This window comes from Xenopus laevis, chromosome 5S (genome assembly GCF_017654675.1).
Source record: "Xenopus laevis strain J_2021 chromosome 5S, Xenopus_laevis_v10.1, whole genome shotgun sequence".
NCBI lineage: Eukaryota > Metazoa > Chordata > Amphibia > Anura > Pipidae > Xenopus > Xenopus laevis.
Genome location: NC_054380.1, coordinates 34,993,847 through 35,017,768, shown reverse-complemented (window position 1 = coordinate 35,017,768; position 23,922 = coordinate 34,993,847). Strand labels below are relative to the sequence as shown.

The 23,922-nt window shown below is 37.7% G+C and overlaps 1 protein-coding gene across 1 annotated transcript in view; it reads right to left on the bottom strand.

Annotated features, from left to right (window-relative positions):
• Positions 1-17,838: 17,838 nt before the first annotated feature.
• The window catches only part of oprm1.S (opioid receptor, mu 1 S homeolog), a 50,342-nt gene continuing 44,258 nt past the window's right edge, over positions 17,839-23,922 (bottom strand). The window contains exons 2-3 of the mRNA XM_018265173.2: positions 23,061-23,413; positions 17,839-18,849 (exon numbers count right to left, since the gene is read on the bottom strand). Coding sequence (XP_018120662.1) covers positions 18,323-18,849; positions 23,061-23,413 — 880 coding nt within the window. The 3' untranslated portion in view covers positions 17,839-18,322. The remainder of the gene's footprint in view (positions 18,850-23,060; positions 23,414-23,922) is intronic.

Genomic DNA, 23,922 nt, shown 5'->3' with positions numbered 1-23,922 from the left:
TATTGCAAACTATTCAGCATAAAATAGTTTATTACATTTAAAATTTATTTATTACATTTAAAAATGTATATATAAATATATATATGTGGCACATACTGTATATAAAGACAAGTTATTGCTATGTGAGTGAAGAACTGCTTAAGGATAGAGTAAGAAAACAGAGCTAAAAGGCAGTGAAATTGGGACAACTTGGGGTTGCTGGTATTATTTTATGGAAGTGACTTTGCTATCGCTGTTGCGATGGGGGTGGGGTGAGTCAGTAAAGTGGGGGGAATATGGAATATGGAATTTGCCTGTCTGGGCCCTTGGTGTGGAGGAAACAAGCTGCCAGTGAATGTGGGCCTTACTCCTATAATCCACACATACTGTATAACCCTGACTGCCCACCACCAACTTTTTAAATTTAATTGTATATTTAAATCATACAAATCCCAGTATTTTTCACATAGCAAGAGGGATTTCAGGTCCTATATTGAAAGTAATTTATACTTCATCTGATGGGTATACATCCTATAGTACACGAGGTGTCAGATAGGGTTTCACTTATATCTGCAACCCCTTTGTGATTTGACTTCCTTCTTGGGTATGTTTGTATTTTGACAGCTGTCTAATGCCCTGAGGATGAGCTTGTAGATGTACCAGGGCTCTCTGTAGGCCAATCACTATATGGCTGGTGTCCCATTGTGTATAATCGCTGAGGTGGGGAGTGAATACGAGATACACAAAATGTTTATTGGGATTGTAGGGCCCTATCCTTTCAGGTCAGCTCTTTTGTGTTTTTTTAAATTATTGTATTTTAGTAGTTATAAATTATAAGGGCAGAGACCCACGCTCAGATCAGGGGAGATTAGTCACCCAGCGACAAATCTCCTCTTCTTCGGGGCAACTTATCTCTCTGAACTGCCTCCCACCAGCTCGAATGTAAATCGCCAGCGGAATGGCAATCGGATCACTTTGCCTCTTGAGGAAACTTCAGCAACTTTGGAAAACCAAGGGCTCTGAGTGCCATCCTGCTGGTGATTTACATTCTAGCTGGCGGAAGGCAGATCAGGGAGATTAGTCGCCCCGAAGAAGTGGAGATTTGCTGCTGGGCGACTAATCTCGCCAAATCTGAGTGTGTGTCTCTGCCCTAACTGATCATAGGTAAGATCGAGTAATACCCTCGTCCCCATAGACACAAAGATTTCTCTTGCCGAACGACCGATTTTAGCGAAGTCCCACCAATCCTTCGAAATTATCGTGTGGTTAGTGGGATTCGAACGATCAAACATCTTACGATTTTTCGCCCGACATCTGTCAGGAAATTGATCGGCCACGTTAAAAAAATCTTTGTCGGTCCCAGTGCAATCTATCTATGTTTGCAGGTACAAGCAGGCAGCTCCCCTTTGTTTTCCTGGCAACTTTTTAGTTGATGGACAATTCGTACGATCGTACGATCGTTCCGAGATAATCGTGGTCTCATGATGACGATTGGATCATTTAAAAATCTCAACATCTATGGCCAGCTTTACTGTACCTGGTATGTGTCGAAAGCACATACAAAATGCACTGTGTTGGACAGAGGCACGCATTGGTGCTTTATACCAAAAGTGCAAGAAGTGGCTTTACACACAAGTACCTTTAATATATGTCTCTGATTAGTGCAGTGACTACTCCAAAATTTGCACCAACTCTGATTGACCTTAATAAATCAGCCCTACAAATTGTATTTATTAGAATTAGCATCATGAGCATCATGGCTTATTACTGCATTCTGAATGCCATTTTAGGTCTGTTTTGATACAATATTTTTGTGCGTTGCATTGAGATATATGACACAGCTTAATATATAAAATAGTAGTTATGTAAAATAGATTATAATATATATTTATTGGGTTCTTTAGCTCTTTAAATACCCCAGATGGTAATGCCACAGACCATAGATTATACCCCCGGAGGTAGTCAAGGGGAACGGAGAATTGAAAAGGTGCCAGATGTGTCTCATGCAGAACAAATAAACTCATTTCATACACTGGGAGGAAAATGTAAAAAACTGTTTGTTGGGCCCATTAATTATTACTTTTTTATAAAAAATTTTTTGTTTTGTATTTCCATAGGCAAAATTATGATAGCACTTTATTTACTTTATAAAAATGACAATGGCACATTCTGTAGGTATGTTCATAAAGCGAAATGGCTTTATGGTTTCAAGCTTGTACCAGGCCTGCTATAAACTATGAAATAATGTATTTATTACCCTTCCAGTCATTATCTTTGCAGAAATAAATTAGCATATGTTAATCGATTTTTTATAACAACACATTATATTTAATAAGCCTTTCTTTTTTACAGTGTTAATGATTTTTTGATCAATGTATTTGTGCTAGCTTTGCTGCATTGGATGAAGACTTCTAATTAAATTCTGCAGAGCAGTGAAAGGCGGCACAATAAATATCTGAATTTCAATTTTGGTTTTGTCAGTAGTTCTTACCATGTGTATGCTTCATGTGTTGCTTTTCTGACAGTGGATTATTATTTGTTATAGTAGAAAAGAAGGCACCAAACTGGCACTTTCTCAGTTACATGTTGTTTAAAGAGCCGCTACACATTTATATATTTGGTATTTTTTCCCTGCAGAACTGCACTATATTTGTGGAACAGGGAGATATCTTTGCTACCATAGTATTATGGTATCCATCTTTGGTTACTCGCAGCTGCCATGACTCATTGGGGCAGATTCACTAAAGGGCGAATTGTCGCCAGCGACCGCTTTGCACACTTCGCCAGGCTCGTTACCACTATGCTAATTCACTAAAATGCAAGTTTTGTCCTGGGTGCTGAATGATGGCGAGTTGGCGACTTTTTTTTTTTTAATGCTTATGTCAATTTGAATAGGCGGGTACATAAACGTTGTATGGATGTCTTTATTAAAGATGTTGGTGCAAATGCCTGAAGTGGCCACTTTTTATTACAAATGTCCAATGAACCTGAATAAACACAAAAGAGATCTTCTAATTCCTTACACATGAGCCCACCTTAAAATGAATATCCCATGCCCCTCAAAAGTCTGGAAAAAAATGTTAACCCAAAAAAGTTTAATAGTTAGGACTTTTGCAGGCAATCCCAGTTAAAAAAGGAAATGTCGCCAACGTTTTTACAACTTTAAAGCATTTCCAGCAGACAGGATATGATTTGAGCGACATAAGATTGAGGAAGATGTAGCTTCATTTTAGCAGTTCCTCTGGTCTGAGGTAACAAAGTCAACTCTGGCGAAAGAGGTAACGTTCAGTAAAATTTGCACTTTACTGAATTTGCGGAGTAATGACTGTTTGCAAGAGCAAAAAGTCGCCTGGCAATAGAGTGTGACCATGGGGGTTGGACCAGGGTCGCTGGACGGAAAAACGCGTACAGAGGGGGTGGGGGGCCAGGCTGCACGTCCCGCACCCAGGTCCACCCCCCGCTAGTTACGTTACTGCAGCCATACTGAGACAATGGTTCCTAGGCATGAGTCTATGGGGCAAATTCACTAAAAGCCGAATTTCACCTGCAGAGGCTTCGCCACACTTCGCTTCAATTCGCCATGCACAAATTGGCTACCACTACGCTTACTCACTAAAATGCAAAGTTGAGTCTCAGCAGCCAAACACTGGCGAAGTTTTGCTAGCATAAATTCATTAGCGAAAGCATTTCATTTTTTCTCACTGAACTGAATCTGGCTCATCTGCTACATACATTAATGTTTATTTTAAGATGGTTTTTAACTGTTGCCATTGTATAGAACGGCCATTCTAGTACTGAGACTTCCTCTGTGACAGAAGATCCATCTCATAGCAATCATCTACATTGATTTCATTGATCATTGGTCAACCATGGCGTACGTGAAGGTTAAAATGCATGTCCTTTGAATCTTTACCCTTCCTTTATCTTTAATATCACTTCGCTTGATGATAAAAATGTTATATTTGCTTGAATAAAACATTTTGTTTGTGCTATGTAACCACAGATGCATTAACAAACCCAAGAGAATTGTTTTTCCACCAAAATATGGATATATACAGTTTAGTTTCCATTAAGTAAAAGGTACTGTTTTATTATTACAGAGACATTTTTTTGCTTATCATTGACTCTATAGGAGATGGTCTTAACGTAATGTCAAGTTTTCTGAATAACAAATTTCTTTATAAGGGATCCCATACCTATATTTCTCTTTACAGTTTGTTGTGGAGTTTTGGACCCCTCAGAAACAGAGATGTTGATGTTGCTTTTAAGGGGCAGGTTGATTGATAACATACATACATGGAGAAGTATACACACATGGAAGGACAGAGCCCTCATGTGTCTTATTGGTTCAAAACAATTTTGTTGTTGCTTAGGCAGAATATATGGCTCCTTCTTGTAGCAAAACTGGAATTCACTATCTTTATAAGGTCAGTTTCAGAACATATGACAGAATTTATAAGCTCTGTTTTTAGTTATTAAAGACACAGTAAAGTTATAGAACTAATGAATTATATATGCAATATGTGTTCATGCAAACAAAATGATTGTGGAAAGTCCATTGTACAGGTTACTGGATTTAGGTAAGCCAGAAGAGCCACATTCAAATAGTTGGGGAGCAAGACACGCATGAAAAAGTGTCACTGGGGTGCCAAGTGTAGGGGATCAGACAAATCCTTCCCCTGTTTTTCTGTCTGTGACATCATCCAGTCCAGTTACAGGCTGGAGAGCCATCCGATTGGCTGGGTGCCCAAGTTCATTGCATCATTGGGAGAGAAGGTGTGCCTGACCTTTGAGCCAAATGTACAGGTTCTCCAACAGAGCTTAACAGGGGTTCTATGCTGCATCATCCACCCAGAACCAGTTTTTGGGAGACTGTCCAAGAGTGTAGAGAAGCTGCTGCATCTCAAGAAGTACACAGAGAGCCAATCCTGTTCCCTGCCAAGCTGCTAGAGACTCAGGAGGAGAAAGATGCCACTGGTAAGATTGATCCTGCTGCAGAGCTGCCTGTAATCTCCAATGTGACTGCCTCTGAGAGCACCCCGTGAGTAAACCACCCAAGGGAGAATACTGGCAAGGATACAAATGTGGGGCCCCAGTTTGAGAACAGGTCTTGTGCATTTACCTGTTACATGGGAGCGGCTACTAAGTTCCAAAAGGGAGAGGTACTTTTGGGAAAGGTAGTGCTACTTGGGGTATAAAAGAAGGGACAGTTCAATTGAACTGAACTATGTGGTCATAAACCCCTTCCAAAGGATTGGGACTTTTATAATAAAAAGGACAGAGTTGGAGAAACAGTCAGGTACCTAATAGTGAGATAGGTACGTCCCATGTGTCCCCAGTGCAGGAGTGTATTGTGTATTAGCTTGCCCAAGTTCTTTAACTACTGTTTTATATAAGTTTATATCTGTTTAATTTGCAAACTGTGTGTTTTATTTTTCCTAGTGGAAATCCCCTGAGGTGTGCTCCTCAGTGTTCCCTAGGTGGAGGCACTGTGCTGTAAATCCCAGTTCCCATTACTTTTCATATGCAAAAGGGACTCAGGGCCCCTGGATTGCCAAGGGTTAATTGATATTTAAAGAGACAGTAACCAAATTAATGTTAAACAAGTATATATGGGCTATTGGTAGCCTGTATGTGAACTGACTGCCTACATGATGCTCTACATAGCAGTACATCTGCTTTTTATGCAATTAAAACTTGCCTCCAATCCAGGAATTCAAAATAAGCACCTGCTTTGAGGCCACTGAGAGAAACATCCAAGGGGTTGGTGAGCAACATGTTGCTTGCAAGCCACTGGTTGGGGAACACTTGGTTAACTATGCACTTAACAAAACAACTGCTTTCAGATAAGCTATTGCTTCTCCTACTCAATGTAATGGAAGGAGTTGCGACTTGGCTTCCCATTGTTCTGTTAATAGCCTGCTGGGGTAAGGGAGGAGGGTGATATCACTCCAACTTGCAGTGCAGCAATAAAGAGTGGCTGAAGTTATCAGAGCACAAGTTACATGGCTACAGGCACACAGGAAACTAACATGTCTAGTCCCATGTCACATAATTCAAAATTAAATATAAAAAATCTGTTTGCTCTTCTGAAAAATGGATTTTAATACAGGATTCTGATGGAAATTACTCACTTTTACTCACAGTGCTCCATTTCTGCATCATTCCCCACCCCTAAGCAATAAGCCAAGAGGGGAACTAGTGGATCCTAGTGTGGACTCCCCATCTTTGGCCACATTAAGTGCCTTCTCCAGCACACTCGCCTTTTATACGGGCACACATTTCTGTTTAAAAATTTTTAGGGGTTGGAAAGATTTTACACACTCAAAACACAAACTCAATGTACACATAGTTTTTCAGGGTTTTTTTTGTATGACAAATGTGAGTGTAATTATGTTTCTTCTGCATAGCTGTTGATCTGTTATTTATGACCATAAAATCTTCATTACACAGCAAAAGTAGTGGAACTCAGATTTTGACCACTGATCTCACAGGTTTATTGGGGTTTTAATTGTGTTATTCCATATTTTACTGTTCTTGATTACTTGATAATGGTGACACTTTGCGCAAATATTACTTTCTAAGATGTCTCTCGCAAGGCCTTTCTTTACATTCTGCCATTTCTACCTCTGCGCACAAATGGTTTGTGAATATTTTTTTTACTTGCCTACAAACGAGAGAGAGAGACAACATGCAGTATACATGCAACACTCCCACATTAGTAGTTGATGCACATTGTCAAACCAGGTCCCACTGTAAAGGGCATAATATAGAAAAAATAAAGCGATTTCCCTTTGTAACACAATACTATCATGGTAGACACCAGGTGGTGACGGTTCAACTTAGACATTGGGTGCTCCTTAAATTTGCTTATCCTGGGGTTCCTGAATTTAATACCATCTTACCCCTTATTTCATATAGGAAGGAATACACACTTGGTAGCCATTTACTGAGGTCTGTCTGATTGTGTGGGGGAGACAGGGATACAAAGAATATTCTGGGGTACCAAGTCCAAGGGGATGTATCCCTGTCTCTCCTGTAACCAGTGTAAATAAAGGCAGTTGGTTTACAGATCTAAGAACAGGACGTAGATATCAGTTGAGAGATCATTACGGTAAATGTATTTGAGTAAATTTGTGGTATACGTGATCTTGTACCTTGTGGCCTCCTCTATATGGGGGAGACAACTTTGGAAGTTAAGACACATATATCACATCTGCCCCCAACCTGAAAAGTAACATGAAATTACCTGTGTCCAAACACATCACATATATGGATTAGAGATTCATGATATTAGAACAGGTGAATGCCCCCAGACGTGGTGGGGGCCGTTAAGAGTTACTGAGTAAAAGGGAGGAGTGTGGTGGGTAGTCACAGTAAGGTTCTTTAGTCCATAGTGGCTTAAATGGGGATTATGATCTGTATGTGTATTTATAGTTAGTTTATTTTAAGAAGTGAATACTGTGTAATCATTTATATACAGTACTACAGTATATACATCACTATATATGTACACCAGATGTCGGTTGTTACTATTTGTTTTGAAAAAGGCCCAAATGTGGGCCGAAACGTCGGATATATGTATGCAATTAAAGAAATTTGAAGTGATTACAACACTGGAGTGCGGGTCTTTTCAACAAATCTATATCTATATATATCTATATATATCTATATATATCTATATCTATATATATATATATATATATATATATATATATATATATATATATATATAGATATATATAGATATAGATATATATATATAATATCAAAACAGGGGGGTTGTGGGAGCACTCTAAAGGCTTTAAAGTATATATATATATATACAAGTATAATAAATGCTATTGCATATGTACCCAAAACAGGGGTTATTTTGTTACAAAGTTATGATCATAAAATTGATAAGCCACCATACCACGTCAAGGTAAACCACGAATGGCGGTCCCTAACTTATTTTATTTTTTATGTGCATTCTAGCATTACCTGGACATTGATCACAGGTAATGCTAAAATGCACATAAAATATAAAACAGGTTAGGGAACGCCATTCGGGGTTTACCTTGACGTGGTATGGTGGCTTATCAATTTTATGATCATAACTTTGTAACAAAATAACCCCTGTTTTGGGTACATATGCAATAGCATTTATTATACTTATATATATTCTTTAAAGCCTTTAGAGTGCTCCCACAACCCCCTGTTTTGATATATTATATATATATATCTATATATAGATATATATATATATATATATATATATATATATATATATATATATATATATATATATATATATTATCTTGCATATACAAGTAGCGCACATAATGAAGATACGACCAACACGTAGCATGTTAAGTAGGTATTTTTTAGCCCAAGGGCATCTGTTTCAATATATTATTTTGTCTGCACTCTCTAACTTAAATCAGCAAGATATATATATATATATATATATATATATATATATATATATATATATATATATATATATATATATATATATATATAATACAGAATACATTTTAGCACAGTACTCATGGACACAGCAATAAAATATTCTGATATATTGATATTTACCAAATGTATCTTTATATAGCACACTTACAGCTTATTGTTTACAGATATAAGTTTAAGTGGTATTTATACACATATTAGATGCCAAAGCAAACACCATACAGATAATATACAATATTAAGCAGCTGATCTCAGACAAAAAGATGCACATTCACATTCTTTTGATTTTCTTTTTGCTCTTGTAAATCTATTAATACCCTTTTTTGTGAAAATAAAACATTTCAAAGGCTTTCAAAATAAATTTTTAAAGTATGGATAAAATACAAATGAATGTGGTCACAGCCATCACTTCTCATGATTCATGTTTCCCAATTCCAGGAACACACTTACAAACAAAATCAAGAGCAGGAGAGGATTTATGTAACTTCAAAAAATACATTTTTTTAGCTTCTCATACTGCAGTTAATACATTTAAGGGCAGATTTATTAAGGGTCAAATTGAAATATAAAATTCTAATTCAAATGTTTTTATGGTCAAAATTGTCAAATTCAACTAGGGAATTATCCAAACTTTTTTAATTCTATTGCAATTTTCGAGATTTAACATACTCTGGGCCTTTAAGAATTAGAATTTGACTATTCACCACCTAAAACCTGTCGAATTGCTGTATAAGAGAATAGGAGAGGCCAAATTTCGAATTCAATCGAATTTTAGGGAGTTTTAAAAAGACTCACATAAATTCGACCCTTTATAAATGTGCCCCTTACAGTCTCTTGACTTGAATATTATGTGATGTCACATTGACACACAGGATTTGGAATCTATATAATTACTTTTTTCTATTTGTATATTAGGAATAGGAGGAATGTAATTAAGAGTTCAAAGTTTACACATAGCAATCAATGAGGTGTTTGCTCTCAAAGAGATGACCTGTTGCTTTACCCCCTACATTAATACATTGTCCTTTACAAGCCTACTTAAAAAAAATAAATGCAATTAGATTTGTTATTATTAGTTGAAGTCAGAAGGCTACAAAGCCAATAAATACAGAAATTGAAAGCAGCTCAATCCGAAGTTATAAATTATAAATACAGGTTGCTTCTAAATCAGAGCTTTAACTATAGTATTGTATGTATCGACTCAAGGTAGCAATAAAGCCCCTCAAATAGAAGTGCTCACCCCGTAAGTATTTTGACCTGGGTGTAAAAACCCCAGGTCCCACGCTTGTGTAATATCCAACTCATAGGCAAAACTACAACAAAGGGAAAATGCACTCACCAAGTAAACCGAGTGACCCGGGTGCATCGCCCGAACCCATAGCAGGAGGTATCTGTGCAAATTGAAGAAATCTTGACAAGCACTCCGGACGACACTCGCAGGATAAAAAAGTAACTTTATTTCAGCTATTTTCAGGCCTATGACTACGTATCTTATGATACGAAAGCGTCAGGATTGATGTTTTAATCAGCTGAAATAAAGTTACTTTTTATCCTACGAGTGGCGTCCGGAGTGCTTGCCGAGATTTCTTCAGAAGGCTAACTCATGTGTAAAATGAACAGTTGCTGCTAGAGTCTCAACGTTCTCTAGGCTTTTCCCCACTTTACGAATATGGTGTATCTATCACTATAGGTGCTGGGGCCCATTGGGAGCTGGTGCCTTAGGGGCCTGCACACTCCCCCCTCCACTCCAGCTGCAATGCCCCATCACCCCTGTAGCTCCCAATGAAGCTGAAACCTCCTTCCGCTCCTGGCCCCCCTGACAAAGCCACAACTCCCTTCATTCCTTATTTTTAACTTATTGCGGCTGCGATTGGCCAGGGGACAAGTAAAGGTGCAATGCCCAGGGTCTCTGGAGATATGTTGGTCTGGGTCGTTAGGGCCCACGAGGGTCAGGGCTTAATGGGTTTTTCCCAGTGTCTCGCAGGCCCAGTACAAACCTGCATTGATGTTCCCAATAACTAAATTGACTTTATATCCCTGCCAAACCTCTTGGCCTTATCATAAACAACATAACTTATAAATTATAGAAAAAAAGTCATAGTAAAGATACTATACTATATACTATTTTTCTACTAAATTGTGCTTATACCTATAGTGGCATAATTGCATCCTCACTCTGTACAGTCTAGAAGTCTAGATACAAATTAGTTTTCCTCTTGGACGTTCATTGCTAATGCAAGACAGAAACTGCAAACTGATCCAGTATGACCTTCATAGAAGACAGGGAAAACAAGCATCAGAAATAAATAATACTGTCAGATCTTCGTATATTATAATACAAATAGGAATACTGTATATTTTCTTTTAATTAGAGATCCAGTAGCAAAGGTCTCTTTATAGTATAGCTTTATTGTCTATACACTGTATTTAGTTGTTCTAGTTTTTTTAGAAAAGAATTTAATAATAAATAAATTGTTTAAGGTACTGATAAATGTATCGTAAAAAAAAAACCCGGCACATATAAATTACATGATGAAACAGGGCTTCAATATCAGAGTATCAATATGTCTAAAGGAGATTCCATATGCCTTTCTTCACTACTAAAATACATTCACAAGCTTTTATTCAACAAACAGCAATAAACAATATGCAGATACAAACTGTGTCTTGTGCAGGACTATGTCACTTCTATGCCATGAATTGTTTGAAGGAGGGATGTTCCGCCAGGGAGTCTCCAGTGATCTTCACCTCCAGCTGTGTCGCTGCTCAGCCAATCAACATGCCCACCCACCCGTATTCAGCATGACCGCCCGTCAGTTTTTCATGTGTACACACAGACAGACATGCTGCATACAATGGGTGAAACTGTCCCTAAGTGTAACACACCTAAAAACAAAATCCATTGCATGCAAAATCATTTTTTGATTATAATATGGACCATCAGACAAGATCTAAAATTGAATGAATAAAGCAAAACCTGTTTTCCACAATTAAATGTAGTTAGCAGTTTCAGATCACTAAGTTCATACAATGCATCACAGTATTACAATATGGATATGAACCAAATATGCTTCTTATAAAATATTTGTTGGCTGTTCCCTAAATAAGTAAGGCAAGTATATCACATTTATCAGGAAAACAATGTTTCCTGTACACAATAAAAAGCCATGCCTGATTCCTCTATCAATAGGTAAAAGGAATAAAAATAATGAATCAAATAATTGAAACTATTAATTTACCTTTGGTTTACTTTTTAATGGTTAATTCATATAATTTAACACCTTCTGATATTTTGCTCCACAATCCAAGACCATAGCGAACCAAAGGTATAATCACTGGGGTGGTGCCAAAATGCAGTTATTATATTCTCTTTTCTGATACCCTGGGCTGGAGCTCTTGTTAACTGAAAACTGATCTGCAACTGGTACTTGTAGACAGGGCTGGATTTACTATTCAGGCTATCCCTAGGCCGGCTCCGCTCACCCCATCTCCATCTTTCCCCCCATCTCCTTCTTCTCTCCCATTTCCTTCTCCTCCATCTCCGCTCACTTTCCTCGTCTCGTTCTTCTCCCCTTCCTCGTCTCATTCTCCTTCACCTCCACTTCCCCTCTACATTTTCTACCTGTCCACACTTCAAATCTCCTAAGCACAGATTTTCAAATCTCCCGCACACGCCAGTCTCCAGTGCTAGTATTTGGATGTGGCTGGGTGGCATGCTGCCCCTGAAATACTTCCGCTATAGGTCTGGGCATTTGCTGCCTTGCCCCAAATTTGGGCCTGCTTGTAGGAGCACCATGTTGCAGGTTCCATCTGTTTCTTCAGTCTTTTCTGCAGCCCCAGGCCAGTGTGCATGCCTAATAAAATGAAAAAAAAACCAAAAACTCCTTCAATGTTTGGCTTTCTGCTCCTTGCAACTGGACCGGAATTGAGAGAGGATTTAGTATGAAGGTGATAGTGGTTTGGTGCTACTGCAGTAGGGCCAGGTGCAGTTTTCAGCTAACAGGATCCGCACCCTGGGGTCTCAGATCAGTGATTATAATCACAAATATGCTGACAGTAATTACACTGTCCTTTTACTTTAATATGCCACTAGCTTTATCAACTTTTTGATTGGAAAATGGAAACCTAATATCTATTTGGCCTTTTAATGTGCTTCTTTGTTTGCACCACTGAACTATGTTGTTGAAGATTACAATAGGAAATATGATATATATCAGAATTACACAACGTTGCTACCAAATGAAAAAAAAGTAGGCAGTGGCGTAACTTGATGTTGCTGGGCCCCACAGCAAATTAATTTTAGGGCCCCCAACATATCCAGTGTTTGTCCTGTTTTACTAATATATGTTCAAATTGCTCATCAATGAGAGCCTCATGGGGCCCCCTGTACCTCCTGGGCCACCCTGCAGCCGCAGGGTCTGCTTCCTCTGTAGTTACGCCCCTGAAAGTAGGGTAATTACAGGTAATGGCATTAAATAAATAAGCCAAATTAAGAAAATGGGAGAGGCATACAGTAAATAACATAATAAAGGCTAATAGGTAATCATGGATCAGCTAAACATATAAGAGAAAACATAACAATGAATGAAAGACGAAAAAAAAAAAATTTAGTCAACTGACCAAGGGCACCATAAAGGTAATAGTGAGATTAGAGAAGCAGATAAAGAGGGAAACATGATAAAAAGTAACATGGAGAGATTGCAGAAGGTGATGGGCAAGATGCAGCAGAATGTTAAAGCTAGCATGCCAAGCCAAAATGTATATATTCCAACTCTATGACACCAGTTTGCATCTGAACCATCCCTAATTCTGCATTATGGATGAATATGTTGGTTTAACCTAGAGTCCTGCAGCGGGTTGGGTACCAGCGGGTTACCTGCAAAAAAAGCGGGCACCTGGAATGAGGGGAGGATTTCCAGGTGCAGGTATACCCGCGGGTCTGCGGGTCGGGTTGCGAGTCTCAGCTAAATTTCTTATGTTATGTAATATTGTCTATATTTTACTTCTTTTAAAGTTTTACAAAACTTGTTTCTGTCCCCACCCACTTTTGATGACGTTACTTCCGGTTTACATCACTATCACTTCCTGTTTGATGGTGGTCGGCGGGTTGTGGGTCGGGTTGTGGATAAGGCAGTTGCGGGTCCAGGACGAGTAGCGGATCAAACTGGGTAAATATGTGGGTTGCGGTTCAAGTCACGGGCTGCGGGTTCGGGTCTTAGAAATTGGTTCCGCGCAGATTTCTAATTTAACCACTGCTTATTATGTCTCGAAATTATATTTTTTTCATCTCATATTTATGGTGCGCAAAGGGTAGATAAAACAATGCATAATAACCGCTTAAGTTTGCATTATAAAGATATTACAAGACAGTAAAGAGTTTGTTGTCAAAGAAGCTACTGACTTTTCCTGGCACATACAGGTACATAGGAAAATCCATAACTTTATTTACAAACCTTCATCTGAAACCATGTGCCCTAACAAAAATTATTATGTGTAATAACCATCATGAAGGTCTGCATTCTAGTGACAGTTAAATCATCAACATATTCAGAGTTTTCTGGTTTCATCGTTCAACCTGGACATATTGTGCAATATTTTATTCAAGATCAACTGAATGTATGATTAAACTGGGGAAATATGGGTTTGTTGCAAACTAATTCAAGGCAAACTAACGTGTGTTGAAGTGTATTCATGTTTGTGGTTCAAGTGTGGGTGCATTAATGCAGTGGGAGGTTTGGAATTTCATTGCAAAAAAGCATGAGAGGATTATATTTTGGCACCAGTCTTGAATCATATTATGCATAATTGCATGTTGGGACTGGATATGATGATTGCAATACAGGACTGGATATTCTTAATACTACAAGACAGTTTAAGCTGTTCACTGTTCTATAGTTTATTGCTGTTATCAGATATAAATACCCAGGAGGTGGAAAACTGGTAGAAAAATAGGAAACTGGCGAGCTCTAAAGTTTTGTCCAATTGTTTCAAACGTGCTAGAACAAGTTTAGAAAAAAAACCTCGTTGCTATTGCAGGTATGGGACCTGTTATCCAAAATGCTCAGGGTCTGGGGTTTTCTGGATAAGGGATCTGTCTGTAATTTGGGTCTCCATGTTATACTATCTACTCAACTAAACATTAAATAAACCCAATATGATTTCCTCCAATAATGATTACTAATTATTATTCTTGGCTTAGATTCTATTCTATATATAAGGTGCTGTTTTATTAATACAGAGAAAAAGGAAATTATTTTATAAAATTAAAATAATTTGTTTATAATGGAGTCTATGGAGATGGTGTTCCCATAATTTGAAGCTTTGTGGACAATAGGTTTCCAGATAATGTTTCCCATACATGTACCCAATATTTGTATGTAAAAAGATAGTGGCAGATACCAGCAATGGTTAAAGTAGAAGCCTTGTATAAACCTCAGTCTGATCAATGACCTGTCTAATTTAAGCAAGTGCTTTAGTGGTTTAGAAAATTACACCTTTCAGAACATAAATAAATAAAGTGTTAGAATCAATACGACAATGCAATTCTTCCTTTTAAGCTGTCACATGTAACTCTTCTCCACTTTGAACTAGGGTATAGATGGTTTAAATCTGGTTTCTGCCAAACCTCAGAAATGGACCACATTCATTACAATCAATGCTCTAAGAGGCAAGGCTGATTTACAATGAATTGACATTTTGACTGGATTCATAATATGGCTATTTCCTTTACCCATGTAAACAATTACTGGTTCTGGTCTTATATGTGTCTATTCTGCTGGACACTAAATAGACACCAGAGGGGGGGCTTCCAATTAGGGTATTAATATGCAAAAGTGTCAACTGGAAATGAACCTGTATACAATACTATATGTTAACTTCAGTTTGTATGGACTGTTGCTGTAAAGGTTTTTAGAGAAGACTGAAAAACACTGGTAGGCAACAATAGTATTAATTACTACTTCCAATAAATGGTGCAGGTCTGCTAAATAGCTTCTAATATATTGCACTAGTTATACACTATGGGCTGGTGGGAGGGATTAATGAATGTTACACAAAGGGGGTTATTTATCAAAGTCCAATTTATCTCATTATATTAAAAAAGTCCGACCAACTCTGAATTGCCAATCGGACCTTATTTATCATAGAAAAAGCTTGCTAAAATCTCTTCAACCAAAAAATCCGAAAAATAGTATTTTCCCACCAAAAGTCAAGATTTTCCCGTCAAAAAGTCCGATTTTCCTGACAAAATTCAAAAAGAAATTAGATTTTTGGCTGAAACTCAGCTTGGACCATAATATTGAAATGGGACCTTTGCAATTGACTTCTACAGGACCCCGACAGATTGGAGGTGGCAGATTTTCAGATTCAGACTTTTTTCAGCCTCGGTGTATAACAAATTCCGAATTTTTTTTAGTGATTTTTGTATTCGGAGTTTGATATAGTGCACAGTTGAGGGGTATACATTTGCAAAGACTTTTGCATTGATCTTGTGGGCACTTAAATAAAACATATAAACAGAGGCTCTACGATCCTTATTTCTCTAGATTTGATGTTATTTTTTTTGCAATGCCATAATGATCTTACCTTTTGTATTGATAGTTAAAGGAAAACTGTACCCATGAACAATGTAGGTCTCTATAGAAATACATTGCATAAAACAGCTCATATATAAAACCCTGTTTCATGTAAATAAATCATTTTCATAATAATATACCTTTTGTGCCATTGGGTAACTCTAAATAGAAAATTGCCATTTTAAGTACTAAGGGTCGTCCCCTGGGATCCTATGACTCGCGGTGCACACAAACAATACAAACAAACCATACATGTTAGGTCACATGAGCCAATTAATGGACAGAGTTCTGTCTTTTGCTTCAACACTTCTTCCTGTTACAGTTAGAGCTGCAGTGTTTTTGGTCAAGTGATCTCTGAGGCAGCACAGAGAATATCAGGGAAACAAGATAAAAGGGCAATATTTACTTAAATATATATTCCAGTTTGGTTAGATTCTTATAATATGCCACTTAAAGTGGACCTGTCACCCAGACACAAACATCTGTATAATAAAAAATTCTTTTCAAATTAAACATGAAATCCAATTTCTATTTTTTATCAAAACTTTCATAGCTGTTGTAAACTCATTTAAAATCTCAGCTGTCAATCAAATATTGTCTGCCCCTCCTCTATGCCTTAAGGTGGCCATAGACTCAAAGATTCACTCGTTTGGCGACATCGCCAAACGAGCGGATCTTTCCCGGATATGCCACTAACGGTATGGCTATATCGGGGGTAATTCGAACGTTTGGCCGTATGGCCGAACGATCGAATTACGATGCGCCAAGGGGCTCCGACGGGTCGGTCGGTTAAAAATCCAACCTTCCAGATCGATATCGTGGCCAGATATCGATCGGGAAGACCCGTCGGAAGCCCCCACACACGGGCAGATAAGCTGTCAAATCGGTCCAAACGACCAATATCGGCAGCTTTATATGCTCGTGTATGGCCACCATTAGGCATAGAGGCGGGCAGACAATACTTTCACTTTCCATTCAGCACTTCCTAGATGTAACTGCTATCTACACATTCCCATTGCCGTTTAATTGTGTAGCCAGGGCATGGGGATGGAAATCGGGTCCCCCATTCTGGTGCAGAAACAAGATTTTGAGATGATGCAAGGCTTGTCTTAATAACAGTGTCCACAAAATGGCTCCTGCCTGCTTGCTATATTTATGAATTCCTAGACTGAAGGAAAAAGGATTCAAATATTTTTTTATAATGTTCATTTTGCTTGACTAATGTGATAAAATAGGATTTTGAATAATTTCTTTGGGTGACGGGTCCCATTTAATATGATGTGAACTGGTGCTTAGGTATTTATTTTGGGGTATAGTTTTCCTTTAAGGGGCAGATTTACTAAGGTTCAAATGAATTTTCGAAATACAAAAAGTTTGAATTTCAAAGTAATTTTTTGAATACTTCGACCATCGAATAGGATACTACGACTTTGAATTTACATCGATTTCGTTTAGAAGTAAAAATCGTTCAACTATTCGACCATTCTCTAAGTACTGTCTCTTTAAAAAAACTTCGACTTCAATACTTCGCCAACTTAAACCTGCCGAAGTGCTATGTTAGCCTATGGGGACCTTCCAGAGCAATTTTATTATCGAAGGAAAATCGTAGATAAAATCGTTCAAATCGTACGATTCGAAGTGCGATCGTACAATGAATAAAATCCTCCAACTTCGAATTCGATTGTCGGAGGATTCTATTCGATGGTCGAATTTCGAAGTATTTTCCACTTCAAAATTCGACCCTTGATAAATCTGCCCCTAAGTGATAATTTAAGTGTAGCAGATCAGACACTGGCCTTTTGATTACTTGTGGAGAAAAATAAAACAAAATCAGTGCAGAAACAAATATACAATCATTGATAAAAGTTTGGCATGGTAAAGATACAAGCCTGTGCACCCCCTTTTGAATATTTAAATAAACATTTATCACTATGTAACACAGGCATCTATACATACGTTAAATATACATAAGAACTGTTTTAGCACACAACCCAAAACATAATTATGTTGAGAATTACCTGTACAGTATTTATGTACACTGCCATATGGCTTTTCGTATAATTTGTTGATTTACATTTATACAATAATGACCTTCTGAAAGATCAAGGGCACATTTTAGGCCTCTCTTTATTAGGAACTCTAGTTACTCGAGACCATTGCATTTCTCTTTTTGAGTGCCTGGAAAGTATCAAGCTGAGAACAATGATGCTCCATTGATCTATGATATATATGATGATATATTAAAGGCCTGTGGTTATCTGTGTAACTTCTGAAGTCATGTCAACTCTTGAATCCAGAGAGGACATTTCCACTGCTAGTCATACCTGATGATTAGTCCTGTCCACGGTATTGGCAGTGGAGGCACGATCACGGGTATTGTGCCGCATGCGAGTGGAGTTCTGCTGCTCAATGGTCGATGATGTTGGAATGCAAAATTCTCTGAAGCACCGCTTAAAGTTTTCATCGAGAAAAGCATAAAGTACAGGATTTAAGCAGCTGTTTGTGTAGCCTAATGCAATGCAAACATGCCAGGTGACAGTCTGAAAAAGAGAAGGAGGGATATTGATCAATGCTTTTATAATGACATAAATGTGGATGGGAGTCCAGCAGACAATAAACACTGCCACCACGACAAGGACCATCCTGGTGATTCTTCTCAGATTTCTATCCTTTTCTTTGGAGCCAGATAGCATTCGGACACTTTTGAGCCGCAGAATCATCATGCCATAGCAAACTGTAATGATTAGGACTGGCATTATAAAAGCGAAAATGAAAACACAGATTTTCAACAGGTTGTCCCAATACCATGATGGGTGTGGAAAGAGAAGAGCACAGTCGGTAGAACCTAGATAAAAAAAAATAACAAAAATGCGTAAATTCTTTATATGTTTTAACAGTTGAAAAGTAACATATAAGGGCATACATATGATTTATTTCAATTCATAGATTTTTTTTTACTGTGTTCCTCTTATAGAAAAATATTTTAAGCTACCAAAATCTAGTACATGATAGCATATGACTCAGCTTGAGTGGTTGTGGAAGATTAAGATATTTGTTTACAGTACAATTAACTGTCATTTGTAATGCTATCAATTAAAGGGGTTGTTCACCTTTAAATTAACCGTTAGGGGCAGATTTATCAAGGGTCGAAGTGAAAAATCTAATTAAAATTTTTGATTTTTGAGCTATTTTTAGTGTACTTCAACTATCGAATTGTCCAAAATTGAATTTGAAAAAAATTCAACTATTCGAAATGTATCATGTACTGTCTCTTTATAACTCCGACCATTTGCCATCTAAAACCTGCCGAAATTTGCTGTTTTAGCCTATGGCGGACCTCCTAGAACCTATATGGAATCATTTGGTCGAAAAATTTTAATTCTTTGGGGCAAATACTTTGATTCAAATTTGATTCGAATTCGGTAAAACTTCGTTTCGAACAATTCGAATACAGCCTATTTACCCAAAGTTAAAAACTTAGATTTTTTTAAATAAATTCCTTTTGGTCTTTTGTTATTCAAATTTCTATTTGATGGGAGTTTAAAAAAAACTCCCATCACCTCAAAATTTGACCCTTGATAAATCTGCCCCCTAGTAGAGAGTGATATTCTGAGACAATTTGCATTTGGATTTCATTTTCATTATTTGCGTTTTTTGAGTTATTTAGCAGCTCCCCGGTTTGCAATGTTAACAACCTGGTTGCTAGGGTCCAAATTACCCTAACAACAATGCATTGATTTGAATAAGAAACTGAAATATGAATAGGAGAAAGACTGAATAGTGATGGGCGAATTTCCAGCGAAATTCGCGAAATGCCAGAAAATTTGCGTAACTGCACTGGCATCTCATTTTTGACGCTGGCGTCCGTTGTTCGCTGGCGAATTTTTGTGGCGGTTTCTTGAATTTATTTGCCGGCGAATAAAGGGAATTTGCCGCAAATAAATTCTCCCATCACTAAGACTGAATACATACAATACATTTGTAGTCTTACAGAGCATTTGTTTAAGTAGATTAGAATTGGCAATTCTATAACATACTAAAAGTGTATTCAAATGCGAACCACCCCTTTAAGTTACAGTAAACAATACATTTATTAATTTTTGTTTTGAACTGGGTATAATATATTTGAGTAGCTAGAATACAGTTAAGATATTTTTTTTCTAAAAATGGTATATGTACAAATGAATGAATGTTCTTATAATATATAATATAATGGTTCCTAACAACCCACCCTATATCTGACATAGTAAGATGTATGTCCTAGAATAGTCCAGGGTCAGGTTTCATGTCACACTATGTGACCTGACTGAATCCAGACTCCTGGACTATTTACAACCCACCCTAATTCATTGTATTATCTCTACATTTGATCTCTATCTATCTGTAACACCCTTATTTATTGCCCATGAATACCTTTCACTGATCTAAAGCTGGTCATAGACGCAAAGATCTCATTGTACGAATCGAGGATTCGTACGATTTTCGGACTGTGTGTGGAGAGTCCCAACATTTTTCGTCTGGCGGAGATCGTCGTTTGGTCGATCAGACAGGTTAAAAGATTTCTGTCAGCTGCCGATAATATCTCTACGTATATTGCCGATCATAAAATTTTCAGTGGGAAACTGTCACTAGCTTTGTCTATCGTAAGATTGCTGTCAGGGGCAGGACATCGGCTGATCTGTTCTTTTACTACTTTATTTGGTTGGAATGGTAAGACTTTGATCTGAATGGTTAGTGGCAGGTCTGGGAGATGGGAAAGTCCGATCGTATGAATCAATGTACGATGTCTGTGGACAGTTTAACAGAATATATGCTGTGCCTTTCTAGCTTTCATTTGTATTTTGCCTGACAAGATGGCCTTGGTGCTCCCTTGCAATGTATTTTTTTTATTGTTAGCCAATATAGGTATCACTTCTACAATACTTTTTGTATTTGTCTGTTTTTTTATTTGTCATCCTTGTTTATTTAAAAACTTGATTGTGAAATAATGAACTGCATAGTGCCAAATTGAATTCAATCATGAATAAATGTTTCTCGGATGTTCGAGTTCAGTAGCAAGTGCAAAGAAACTATAGCATATAAAAATTTGACAAGCTGTTGAGTTCACGTAGAAGTAAATGTTAGTTGTATTAGTAAAATTGTAGATATCTTTCACTTCGAGATTTCAAGGTTATTTCAAAATTTGGCAGACTCATCGAAAATTATGTGAATGTGAATGCACTGCACTTGAGTTGCAAGTTATTTTAATTATTTAAATAAATTATTTTTGGCCTCTTCGACACATTTATTCATAGAAATGCTGTGAGATCATTTTAAAAAAATGGGTTCCTTTATTATTATATGTACCAATACTGTACAGTATTAAGTAGACAGTAAGGGTAGAAATCTGCAGGCTCATCCTATTTAGTAGCTGACATTTGAGACTGACCGTGTACACAAACCATTTGTTTTCATGGTGACAGATGGAACTATTCTAAAGTCCTTGTGTCCATGAAGAATTATACAATGCCTGCTGTAAACATCCAGTATATTTTGCCAGTGTGAGTTTGTAAATTGCTATTCATTGACGAGCAAGAAAAATACAGTAATGCTTTTGCAGTTAATAGTGTTTCTGATAGAAATAGTTTCCGGCACGTGTCATGTTCCTGTCTCTTTGGCTCAAGGTTTCTTGGTTACGATCTAAAATGTTCAAAGGGAATATCATTTCTGCAAGATTAATAATAGCGAGAAAGGAAGAGTGGTGATTTGTCTTGATAAAGTAAATTGCTTGTGACAGCTCCTTTATTCAAGGCATTGTTATTGCAGAACATAAAATAAAGACTGTAGCTGACTGTTTTTTTTTTTTTAATATGTATATAATAATATATATGTTTTCAATTCAGTAGTATTTTAGTGTTGCTGTTTTGTTAGTGCAGGGAGCCATTGCTATTTATCACTAGTGATGAGCGATAAGTTCTGAAAAATTCGCAAAACTACAAGAAAGCAGAACACATTAATTATAGTCCATGGGCTACTTTTTTGTCTACAGTGACAATTTGTCTACTGTATGACATTTTTGAAGAACACAAAACTGACAGTGTGCCAATTATCTTACGCCATTCCGCAAAACCCAGGACATTTGCAGCGAAACCTTTAATGCAATGCCTGCTATGTTTTCAAGCCCAGATCAATAATTCCACAGTAAGCTCCTTTTGTAATAAAATATATAGTGAATAAAGTACCCCCTCTTGTAAAATATAAGGATATTATAAGTTACAGAGGAGTTTCATGACCATATAAAAACACAAGACCTCCTCTTAAATGTTTTCTTGACTCCTATAAACGTTTTGTTGACTCAGCTTGAAGTTGCAGCCTCACATGAGAGCTCCCTTTACATTAGCTGTATACCTATGACCTCTTACCTTGTTTCTTAGCACTCCTCCCAGTGTTAGAATTCCAAAGCAATAACCCAGAATCTGGTTAAAGGAGAAGGAAACCCCCTGGGCGCAAAAATCCCTCCCCCTCCCCTGTGTTGCCCCCCTCCCTCCTCCCCCTGGCCTACCTGTCCCGCTGGGCAAATGCCTCTAACTTGTTACTCACCCCTCTGCGCAGGTCCAGTCCACGGAGTTCACAGGCACCATCTTTTCCCAAGCGGTATTCTTCCTGCTTTGACCGGCGTTTTTGGCGCATGCGCAGTAGGAGCATTTTACCTGTACGGCTCTACTGTGCATGCGCCAAAAGTCACGAAAACTTTGTGATTTTTGGCGCAGTAGATCCGTACCAGTAAAATGCTCCTACTGTGCATGCGCCAAAAACACCGGTCAAAGCAGGAAGAAGACCGCTTGGAAGAAGATGGCGCATGTGAACTCCGTGGACTGGACCTGTGCAGAGGGGTGAGTGATAAGTTAGGGGCATTTGCCCAGCGGGACAGGTAGGCCAGCGGGGAGGGGGAGGGTTTTTGCGCCCAGGGAATTTCCTTCTCCTTTAAGGGGGCATAGTCTAGATCAAGTCTGTCTAAATGGAGGCCCATGGACAGCACTGTTGTAGGTGAGATACATTTTAAAAAAGTAAACCAACCTCTTTCAGATTTTGTAGTAGCCATGAACATCACAGGCAGACCAATAGCAGAAGAAAGTATCCAGTTGCAGACATTTACAATTTTGGCATTTCTTGGTGTTCTGAAGTCTAGCGCTTTCACAGGATGGCAGACAGCGATGTAGCGATCAACGCTCATTGTGGTCAATGTAAAAATGCTTGTAAACATGTTATAATAGTCTATGGATATAACTATTTTGCACACAATATTGCCAAATGGCCATGTTCCCATCAAATAGTTAACACTTTGGAAAGGGAGAGTACTTGTTGCAAGGGCATCGGCTAGAGCAAGATTAAAAATGTAGATGTTGGTTGCCGTCTTCATTTTTGTGTACCTAAAAGAGAATAGAAATATAAAAACCTTAATGAGGTAAAGCAATATTAATTATTGATGCAGTGATTCAGACACATAGGACAATGTAGTAATGGGGGTAATGTTTGCTCCAGGTCTAATAACCAGGTTTCTGATGCCTCTGGAGGTTTCCGGTCTACTGCACTTTTTTCTATTATATTACCCTTAAATATCTTAGTTAATTCCACAATTCTGATTAAATACATAATACAGTTATATAGTTTAGTGCAAGATGAAACAGTCAATCCTAAGAACGCAAATATCAATATATTGGGATGTAATGCAGCCTACACTGTCCCAAGATAAAACAATATTCACAATAACAAGTTTTTTTTTGGTGGGGGATGTAATAAAAGTCATAAACAAAATTGCATAAATAAGAAAAACATTTTGCAATCAACTCTTCTTTGATGACAGTGTTCTTTTAATTATTGAGTGTCGCAGATTTGTGATAAAGGATGTTTTCCACCCACACCCAATTGTTCAGTAGAT